The 11145-nt window shown below is 43.0% G+C and overlaps 1 protein-coding gene across 4 annotated transcripts; it reads left to right on the top strand.

The window, feature by feature from the left end:
• The first annotated feature begins 1094 nt into the window (after window positions 1-1094).
• LOC133142066 (voltage-gated hydrogen channel 1-like) lies at window positions 1095-9625 on the top strand. Of its 4 annotated transcripts, none has more exons than XM_061263015.1 (7): window positions 1095-1348; window positions 2693-2770; window positions 3271-3508; window positions 3852-3956; window positions 5010-5241; window positions 6005-6117; window positions 8372-9625. In XM_061263015.1, exons 3-7 carry the CDS (start codon window positions 3329-3331, stop codon window positions 8426-8428), a joined length of 687 nt encoding a protein of 228 aa, XP_061118999.1. In that variant the 5' UTR covers window positions 1095-1348; window positions 2693-2770; window positions 3271-3328; the 3' UTR covers window positions 8429-9625. The 4 variants fall into 4 exon arrangements, with proteins under 4 accessions (XP_061118999.1, XP_061118998.1, XP_061118997.1 ...); XM_061263014.1 differs by having other exon boundaries at window positions 2688-2770; XM_061263013.1 differs by having other exon boundaries at window positions 2623-2770.
• Window positions 9626-11145: the final 1520 nt, after the last annotated feature.

Below are 11145 nucleotides of genomic sequence, written 5' to 3'. Positions count from 1 at the left end.
AATAAACGTGGCAAAGGAAAGGAACTGCTCATGATCAAAGGCAGTGGTTCCAAACCTTGCTCCCGGGGACCCCACGTGCATGCTGGCTTTCATTACAACCACCGTGGCAATCACAGCTGTTCGTTTTTGTAAATAAGGTGCTTCTGTATTGGCTGCCATTGGGACTCACTTGCCTTTATTTATGATGTGACTTTGGCCGGCAGGATGAAATATTTTGTCTGCTCAGATCCAACCAAATGCTTTTAAGACTCAGGACAGTTGCTTCACCTTGCAACAGGTCAATGACCGCAAATGTGCAGATAGAGCCTTTTCACCTTTTCAAACTCTACCTTAGTTATTTCCCCCGCCCCCCTTTCTGATATCCCTATCCTCCTTGTTTAATTGCACTTATGATGACTATATGTTTAGAACAGCATTTCATGTGTATTTTCCTAGTTATGGATGTGATGCTTTGACTTGTGGAAGAACCTATGCACTTGTAAGTCGCTTTGGATTAAAAGTGTCTGCCAAATGACTGAAATGTAAATGTAAATAGAGCAACCAAGGAGTTTTTCAGGGCAAGAAAGTGGAATACTCTTGTCTGGCCAAGTCACTCATCTGACTTGAATCCAAGTTTAAATAGCTGAAGACAATAATAAAGGCAAGACGCCCCTAAAAAAACTATCACTTTTTTTTACACTACAGTTCAGCCCTGGCAGAGCATCAACAGGGAAGATACGTCACTTAACTAATTCAGGTTAAGATCGTCTCCCAGATTCCACTCGTCCGTTCAGTCGTATCCACGATTGGTAGTTCTTCCAGTGCATCGCACGTTTCCAGGCATGTATGATTTAAGATTGCCACCCACTGGATAGCATCGGGACTGACTGTATGTGCTCGCTGCACGAGCAGGTCTAGGGTTTAATCTTATATTTTAATTTTCAAGAATTAATTTAATACAAATCAACATACTAATAGTTAATGCGCGATTGTAAAACTAAAATAAAATAATAAATAAGAATAATAATAAAAACTTTATGATGGCTCAATTTCATCTTTAAAACCGCTGTAACCTACTGCATAATGCAATAGACTATTCTGACCAGTGTGGAACGTAGAATATCACACCAGTAGCAAAGCAACTAATTGCTCACTTGAGATCTGCCGCGGTTCCAATGCAACGGCTGGTTGTATCAGGCAGCAAGTAACGGAACTTGGACGGATTTTGGAAGACAAGCGGATCTTTCCTGCTTTTTTTCTTCAGGAAAAGGAAAAGTCGAGGAGGAGGCGGGGTTTCGGTCCAAAGTTTCGGAGGGGAGCAAAGGGGAGAATATCAACTTATGAAGAGAGAAATATCGGAATTGTCCAGGTAACTTAACGGTTAACGTTACTGCACAGCCCCCTCCGTAATTTATAGTTAACCTCGCTAGTTTAGTTAGTAATTTTAGAGTTCCTCCGAAATTCCTGTGCGATATTAAAATGACAAGCCCGCAAGGCTCACTTGTTAGATGTTACCTCTGTTTCCATAAAGTACTTGTATTATATGCACCGTCGCGCTTTTTACTGCCTCAATGCAAAACCGAATGTTCTAGCTAAATTAATATCTTTATTTTTCTAATAAAACGGGATTATCCCATTCGACAGCGGGAAATGCCGAAGCATATTTTTTTAACTCGCAGGAAATCACGAGTTCATCCACACGCTGAGGACGGGATTCATGGGGGAAAACCTATGGGACAAACACGTCTTTCTCGCATTGTTTGTCTTGACAGAATCGTGCGAATATTCATGTAACTGTCTAGTTAATAAATCTATTAAAATAACTGTAGGCAACAGCTAATATTCCAAGTATAAAACCTGCAGTAATAGCTTGTACCTTGTCTCGTGATGTTAATACATTTTTCCGAAACACGGTAAAGCCTTAATACGACTTGAAATTGAACCAGTCGTTATTACCTAAATTTTAAAATTTAACTTTAAAATGCTTCAGGGCAATCCGTTTCCTCAAATTAATTGTGTAAGCGACCTTTGGGGTTTCCACGTTAACATTTATCTTACACAATTTATGGTCTGCAGTTCCAGTTAAAGAGGAAGAAAATAGATTCATTATGTCTGCGCTGGGTCTTGTGTCTTAATTGCAAATTCATCGTGACAATAGAAAGTACACATTCTGGCCACTTTATTCGGTGCACCTCTATGACGGTCAAGAGCCACCCATTGCGTCCAAGACAACCTCACGGTATGGATTCAACAAAGCGCTGGAAAGATCTATGACTCGATAACAGCACAGTTGAAATTTTTTAGACGCACATGCATGGTGCTAAAACCTCCTGTTCCTTCCAAGGTGCTTTATTTGTGCTTTACTGGATTACTGTCATGCTCATGGAACCAGCTTGAAACTAGAGATTATACACTCAGTGAGTACTTCATTAGGTATTTATTAGACTTATTTTTTTAGACTTCTACTGCTGTAGCCTAGCTTATATATTAGACTTATGATGCGTTGTGTGCTCAGAGATGCTGTTCTGCATACCACTGTTGTAATGTGTGGCTATTTGCATTACTGTCACCTTCCTGTCAGCTTTAACCAGACTGGCCATTCTCCTCTGATGTCTCTCACTAACAAGGCATTTTTGTCTGCAGAACTGCTGCTCACTGGATTTTTTATTTATGTTTTTTTTTTCCATCATTCTTTGCAAACTCTCGAGACTAGTGTGCATGAAAATCCCAGGAGATCAGCAGTTTCTGAGATACTCAAACCACCCCGTCTGCCACCAACAATCTTTCCACGGTAACAGTCACTTGGTTCACATTTCTTCCCCATTCTGATGGTTGATGTGAACGTTAACTGAAGCTCCTGACCCATATCTACATGACTGTATGCATTGCACTACTGCCACAAAATTGGCTGATTAGATAATCGTATGAATAAGTAGGTGTAATAAAATAAAAATGTAACTAATAAAGTGCTCGGTGAGTGTATACTGTAGTGCATGAAAATCCCGGGATCCTCAATGAACGCAACCAAACACTTAGGAATCTATGGCATAATGCATCTTTATACAGAGTAATTTAGTTTCAGTTGCATGTCTGTGTCCACTGATGCATTAACTTGACTCTGTAAATTAAGATGGACTGAATATTTTGTCAGGATAGCAGTGCAAGTCTACCAATGGCTACCTCCAGCCTAATTGCTGTAGAAATTGGATGTAGACCTCAGACTGACCCACGTCTGAAAGACAGGAATGGAAGGAGGACCTGGAACACATTAACATTGACCCCCCTTTTCAGGCTCTTGGGAGAGGAAGCGTGACCCCAGAAGACCCTCCCCCCCCCAAGTGCAGCCGCCATGTCCATGTACCTGAGGCACTTCACAGCAGTGGGGGATGATTATGAGAACATCACCAACTGGCAGGAGGAGGAGGAGCCGGAGGCCAGTGACACGCCGGGCCAAACCGGCGAGCAGAGCGTCGAACCCGCGACCTTCCGGGACTCCCTGCGGAAGCTCTTCAGCTGTAACAAGTTCCAGGTGCGATAAGACCCCTCTCTAAGGGCGACATTGGCTCAGGTGCTAAGAGCAGTTGTCTGGCAGTCGGAGGGTCGCCGGTTCGATCCCCCGGGCTGTGTCGAAGTGTCCCTGAGCAAGACACGTATCCCCTAAATGCCTGATGAGCTGGTTGGTGCCTTGCATGGCAGCCAATCGCCATTGGTGTGTGAGTGTATGAATGGGTGAATGAGAAGCATCAATTGTGCAGCGCTTTGGATAAAGGCGCTATATAAATGCCACTATTTTACCATTTACATTGTCAGAATTGCTATACCACCCCACTGCTCTCTGACCTGGCGGAAATGCCGGGCTTGTGTTTTGGCAGATCGCCGTGGTTGTCCTGGTGATCCTGGACGCTGCGTTCGTGCTGTGTGAGCTGATCATAGATCTGTCCATCATCAAGGCGGATAAAGGGATGATCGCTCCTCAGGTGAGCCTGAAAGTGCCTGTGAATCACACAGACCCCACCTGTTACATTGCATTACATTACATTTAGCTGAGGCGCTTATCCAGAGGGATTTGTAATGCGCAAGAAACCTCACTCACCTGATTAATATAATACTGGTCTGCCATCCAGCATGAGGTGTGAACATCAGGAGAATATGAGTATCATCATAGATGGAGTTTGAGAAACCATGGGAGAAGATGACAGATCCAAGAAATATAAATATAAAGTGAAAAGAGGAGGGAGTCGAGTATGGAGCCTTGGGGGACGCCTCTATGCCTTGTAGCTAAGGTACATGACTGGGACCCAGAAGGTTGGTGGTTCAAAAGCCCAATCTGCACAGCTGTTGGGCCCTTCAGCAAGACCCCGCATTGCTCCAGGGGGCATTGTCCCCTGCTTAGTCTAATAAACTGTAAATCGCTTTGGATGAAAGTGTCAGCTGAATGACTGCAAAGTAATGTAATGAAGGTCATGAGTGTGAAACCAGCTACCAGCCCAGGAAAAACCTAAAGGACCTGTACATCACAAATCCACATGTAATCACAGAAATATACCATTAAAACACAAAGCTGTAAATCAGACGAAAAAATCATGTGATGCTTTGGTTTTCTGAGATTTTGCTACATTCACAGACTACATGTACAGACTATTGCCATCTTTTAATTGTAAGTGAGGACTAGGATACATTGAAGATGAGGGGAAAAAAGTTGCTGTTTTATAGAGTGAAACAGAGCTGATTGAACTTCCAGTGGCATCATTGTGTACTGGTGTGACACCGATCCTTATATTTGTTACTCACTGGTTCATGGTTCTCACCTGCTGACATGCCCACCTTCTGGGAGCAGCACTTCTCAGAAACTGTCGCAGAATATTGTGGACTGCTTTGCAAGATAATAAAAACATTTTGCTCTTTGAACGCAGCCTCGTTCCTGAATTTGACTTCCTGGTTCAGGTGCAGTAAAGTAAAATGAAATTGGTCTCTGTATGAGTGTGGCTCTGGGTCGATGGGCATGTCTCTTCTTGGCCCCTCCCTTGCAGGTGTTTCACTACCTGAGCCTGGTCATCCTCACCTTCTTCATGGTGGAGCTGGCAGGGAAACTGTACGCCTACCGCCTGGAGTTCTTCCGCCACAAGTTTGAGGTGTTTGACGCGGTGGTGGTGGTGGTGTCCTTCGTGCTGGACCTGGTGTACGTGTCGAGCGAAGGCTCCTTCGACGGCATGGGCCTCCTGATCCTGCTCAGGCTGTGGAGGGTGGCCAGGATCGTCAACGGTGAGCACACGGGCACTGCAGTTACACACAGATACATCCATCCTCTCCCACCCACACCCCCCACTCCTGCTGTCACACATGCGCACACGCACACACATGTACACGCACACACATACGCGCACACACACACACACACACATGCACACACACCCCACTCCTGCTGTCGCACATACACCCACACACACACACACACACACACACACACACAAGCACAGGCGCATGCACACATAACTTCCACTCTTGCTTTCGCACACACACACACACACACACACACACACACAAGCACAGGCGCATGCACACACAACCTCCACTCTTGCTTTCGCGCACACACACACACAAGCACAGGCGCATACACCCCCCCCACTCCTGCGGTCGCACATACACACACACACACACACACACACACACGTACAGGCGTCCACCCATCCCCTGCAAACAAACGGTCAAGTAAGACAGATGGGCTCAGATACAGTGCCCTCCATAATTTATTTATTTGCCTCTGTACTCCACAATTTGAGATTTGTAATTTTAAAAAAATCACATGTGGTTAAAGTGCACATTGTCCAATTTTAATAAAGGGCATTTTAATACATTTTGGTTTCATCATGTAGAAATTACAGTAGTGGGGTCATAGTAGTGCATTATGGAGGGCACTGTAGTAGTGCATTAGTAGTGCACTGTAGATTGCATTATGTAGTGCATTATGGAGGGCACTGTAGATTGCCCATCTGTGCTCTTAATGGGTCTGGATCTGTGGTTGCAGGCATCCTGATCCCAGTGAAGAACCGTGCAGATCATAAAGTTCAGAAACTTAAGGAGAGCAACAGTGAGCTGACCCAGCAGGTCAGCAGCCTCAAAGAGCTCAACTCCAAAATGGTGAGTCGGTTCATTCCAAAAGGGGACACACAGAAAGGGCTCCAATGTTTGACTACATACACTACATGTGGTCTATTGCGCAGAAGAAATGTATTTCACAATAGATTTTTGTCCTTGTTTCACTGGTAAGATCAGTGGAGCCATTTTCCATTTGCGGTGATGATCTGAAGAATCAAAGAACCAATGACATTCTAGATGATTCTGTGTCAGAACACCAACAGCGAGCCAGACCTAAAATCAGTGCCCGATCTCACTAATGCTGTTGTAGCTGAACTGAAGCAAATCTACAATGCAATGTTCCAGCATCTTGTGGAAAGCCTTCCCACCAGAGTGGAGGCAGTTATAGCTGCAATGAGAGACCAACTCCTCATTAATATCCGTGATTTTGGAATGACATGTTGGACTAGATACTTTTGTTCCACTGAACATCGGAGGGACTACTACAGTGGGCTCAAGAATTATTGGCACCCCTCACCAGCAATGCACAAACAAGGCTTTAAAAAAAAGAATAATATAATTATAGAGAAAGGTAATACACCAACATGTGCCAAATACTGTACTTTATTAATGTTTCAATGGAAACAACCAAAATCATAACAATCATTTAATAAAAAATAAATTTCAACAAAATCAAGGTTCCAGAATTATTGGCACCCTTCACCTAGTACTTAGTGCAACCACCTCTGGCAAGGATAACAGCATGTTATCCTTGCCAGCATCTTCCTGTAATTTTTGACAAGATTAAGGAACACATTTGGAGGGATTTTGGACCATTCCTCTTTGCATATCCTTTCAAGATCCTTCACGTTCTTGGGTTTGTGCTTATCAACTGACCTCTTCAACTCAGCCCACAGGTTTTCGATTGGATTGAGGTCTGGTGACTGAGATGGCCATTGCAGAACGTTGGTTTTGTTGTCACAGAACCATTTCTGTGTGAATCTTGAGGTGTGTTTTGGGTCATTGTCTTCTTGGAAAGTCCACCTACGACCAAGTCCCAGACTTCTGGCAGAGGGAACCAGATTTTCAGCCAAAATTGCTGATAATTGCTGGAATTCATTATGCCATCAATCCTAACCAGTGCCCCTGGACCTCTGGAATTAAAACAGCCCCAAAACATGACTGACCCACCCCCATATTTCACTGTGGGTATGAGGTGCTTCTCCTTGTATGCATCTCTGTTCCTACGCCAAACATACCGATGCTGTATCTGACCAAAACGTTCAATTTTGGTCTCATCTGACCAGAGAACCTTGTTTCAGTCATAATGTCAATGACGTTTGGCAAACTCCAAGCGCTTTCTTCTGTGTCTTGTGGTCAGAAAAGGCTTTCTTCTGGCAACCCTTCCAATGAGGCTGTGGTTATGGAGGTGGCGTCTGATGGTGCTTTTTGAAACCTGGTGACCCCAAGATGCCACCAAGGCCTGCAATTCTTTCACTGTGATCCTTGGGGATTTTGTTGCTTCTCTCACCATTCTCCTCAGTATCCTGGGGGGCAAGATGCAGTTGCGTCCTCTACCCATGAGATTTTCAACAGTTCCATATCTTTTGAACTTTTTTATAATTGCTCTGACAGTGCTCAGTGGTATATTCAATCGTTTGTGAATTTTCTTGTAGCCATTACCACGTTTATGAAGGTCTACGACCATCTGCCTCTTTTGAACTGCCAATTCTTTTGTTTTCTTCATGGTGTTGGATGACAAAGGGATATTGCATGTGTGTTACCTCATTTTTATACCCTAGTAAAACAGGAAGTGATGTAATCACTCAATACAGTTCCTTAACACATAGATAAACTTAAATAAGTGGAATTTAATACCTGGTTTAATTTTGGTAGGTGTTATTTAAAATAATCTTTAAGGGTGCCAATAATTGTGAAACATTGATTTGGAGGAAATTGATTTTTAATTAAATCAGTAAATGATTTTTGTTGGTTCCATTGAAACATTAATATAGCACAGTATTTATCACATGTTGGTATTTCGAGTTTGTCTATAAATATATTGTTTAGAATTTTTTTGAGTATTGTTTGTTCATTTTCTGTCAGGGGTGCCAATAAATTTTTGAGCGCACTGTATATCCTGTTGAAAAATAAAGGTGTTTTTTTTTTTTTTTTTTTTTTTACAAGGACATTGTTTTTACTTTCTGAAGTTCTATTTAGCTTAATTGCTAAGAACCTTCTGTAATTGAGCCGAATGCTGAATACCATCCTAAATGTGACCTCCATTTCCTCACGTTTCTCCTCTTCTCTCTCACAGGAGCAGGAAAACAGCCGGCTGAGTGCTCTGTTACGCCAGCACGCCATCGACTTCTGATGCCCTGCAAAGGAGGGTTTTCATCCTCCGTCTTACTCCTGGGAAGAATTCCCTAAACGCTGAAGCTACGTCCCCAAATCCACCTTTTTGCTTATAAAGACTGCTTTGAGCGAAACCGTGACTGCTGTCGTGGGAAGAAAGGTGGAGTCATGTCTGTCGATCATCCGCGCGGCGCAGATGATCTAAAATGACAGATGGTTGCACAGAAGGGCAAAACTTGCCACCCTCACTGTCTAGTTCAAATATACCATGGGCCTCATGCAAGAACATTTTCGTATTATCACAAATTTATCTTACTTTTTCCCAAATTAAGGGCTCGTACGAGTGTGCCACGTCGGGATTCAACAAGCGCACCTAGCTTCAGACAACTGTCCTAAATTAAGATGTTATTATAATTCAGTATATATACAGTACTGTGCTGTAGCTGGGTTCCAACAGATGGATAGCCAATGGGATTAACAAGAACAAGAACAGTGGACAACCGATACCTGATTGGGTAGGCTGCGGTTCCTTCGTTTTTGGCGTAAAAAACATAATATGGCGGACCACTGATAAACTTTGTTTTTTTTTCTCCTTCACGTGCCACTAAAATACACTTCTGAAAACATTTGAGGGGAGAAAGTTGAATCACATTTGATCTGCAATGCCTAGTTTGAAAGTTTGTTCGGCGTGCCAAAGGAGCTGTGCTGACTTCCACAGCTAGGCTCTTGTTTACATGACTCGTACGACAGTTCGGGACCACTCATAAATGTTGTTCCTACCTTAGAAATCTAAATAATAGAAAATTGGTGAATGCAGAAAGTTCTCAAATTGCTTAAATCTCTTAATCAAGTCATTTAAGAACGAATCTGTACAAGTGGCTCTTGCATGAGGCCCATTGTACATTGATTTTCCAGTAACCCACTTTTAAAACAAGATTATTGTGTGGATTTTGTCCAAGTCTTTCCAAGGAAATCTGTCAAATGTGAAAGCCATTTTTAATCATTTCCAGTGTCCAGTAATCTTATTACTGGGGGAGGTTGTGTAGATACGCATACAATTTCCTAAAAAAATTCAAGTATCAACTGTGATTACTGCATATTGCTATTTTTTATGAAAATCCATATTTCAGTGCGCTTGTGCCTTAATTTACATTTTAAAGGGAACTGTGTATATAACGCCTCCCAACAGATCTGAGAATAAAAACATGAGCTATGAGTGAAGTGTTTAAATTGTATGCTGAGCTACCTTTGTCTTAAGTGCTTGTTTTCTTTAATGCGTTTTCCCTTTTCTCCTGAAATTTTGAATGCAATAATTTTCACCAGCTGCTGAACCCTCCACTGACAGTTCAGAAGAGCACAAGGGGATGTGGTCTCCTCCAGAACGCTCGGTGCCGGCTGCTGCTGCTTTTCACGCTGCATTCAAATTCACACACGTGAAGGGCGCAGCATGTGCAGCTTGTGCAGGGAGACTGCGGGTGTGCGATTGGCCGGAGGGCCGCAGCACAACTGAATTTAGTTAGCGTCTAACGTGGCAGCTGGCCAGCCATTTGATTTAACGGTCAGTCACCACTCTCGCAAACACAGCTCACCAGTGTAGTAGCTAATCCACACACATCTCCTCTAGCCTTCCTCCTATTGGATCATAGAGCGTATGAGTTCAGTGTATTGGACACATGCTTTTCAGATACAGTACAAAAATGTAAAAAGCCCAAGCCCAGAAGCAGCCCAAGCAGTTTTTAGAATAACAAATACAATTAGACAAGCAAGGTATTGGGCAGAAGTGACACACATTACATTACATTACATTAATGGCATTTGGCAGATGCTCTTATCCTGAGCGACGTACAACAAAGTGCATACCCATAACCAGGGATAAGTGCGCTGAAAGACCCTAGAGGGAAGTACAATTTCAACTGCTACCTGTACAACAAAGATAAGGACCAGGGCCTATTTGAATTTTATTTTTTATTTTTTATTTTTTTTAAATAAACAAACAAACAAACAAAAAACAAAGCAAAAGTGACCAAACTTAACTATCCAAACACTGCTTACCTAGCCAACTAAAAATACCGATACACAAAGTAAATCACAGAAAGACAACATTTAAGGTTCACAGGGAGTTAGGGAGGGACAGGGAGAGGTGCTGCTTGAAGAGGTGCGTCTTCAGTTTGCGCTTGAAGGTGGGGAGAGATTCTACAGTTCTGACCTCAACGGGGAGATCATTCCACCATTGTGGAGCCAGAACAGACAGTAGTCGTGAGCGTGAGGTGGAGGTTCGGAGAGGGGAAGGTGCCAAGCGGCCTGTGGAGGCTGAACGAAGAGGTCTGGCAGGGGTGTAGGGTCTGATGATTTTTTGGAGGTAAGCGGGGGAAGACCCCTTAACTGCTTGGAAGGCTAGCACCAATGTTTTGAATTTGATGCGAGCCATGACAGGCAGCCAGTGGAGGGAAGTAAGCAGGGGGGTGACATGTGAGTATTTGGGAGGAAGACCAGGCGAGCTGCTGCATTCTGGATAACGCATGTTGACAGTATCTTAGTAATGCCCAAGAGTTTGTTTTTTATAATATTTTCAAGGTGAGAATCCGGCACAGTATGCCTTTAACAGCATCAGGCATCCAGCAGACCCGGTTGTGCAGATTTTTTAAACAAAAACTGAAATGTATATATAATATGTATCATTTATGAAACTAAAACTTTTATTAAAATAGTATCAAAACAGTAACAAAATGATAGCTA

The sequence above is a fragment of the Conger conger genome, chromosome 12, assembly GCF_963514075.1.
Source record: "Conger conger chromosome 12, fConCon1.1, whole genome shotgun sequence".
Classification (NCBI taxonomy): Eukaryota; Metazoa; Chordata; class Actinopteri; order Anguilliformes; family Congridae; genus Conger; species Conger conger.
This window is presented reverse-complemented; position numbering and strand designations above follow the sequence as displayed.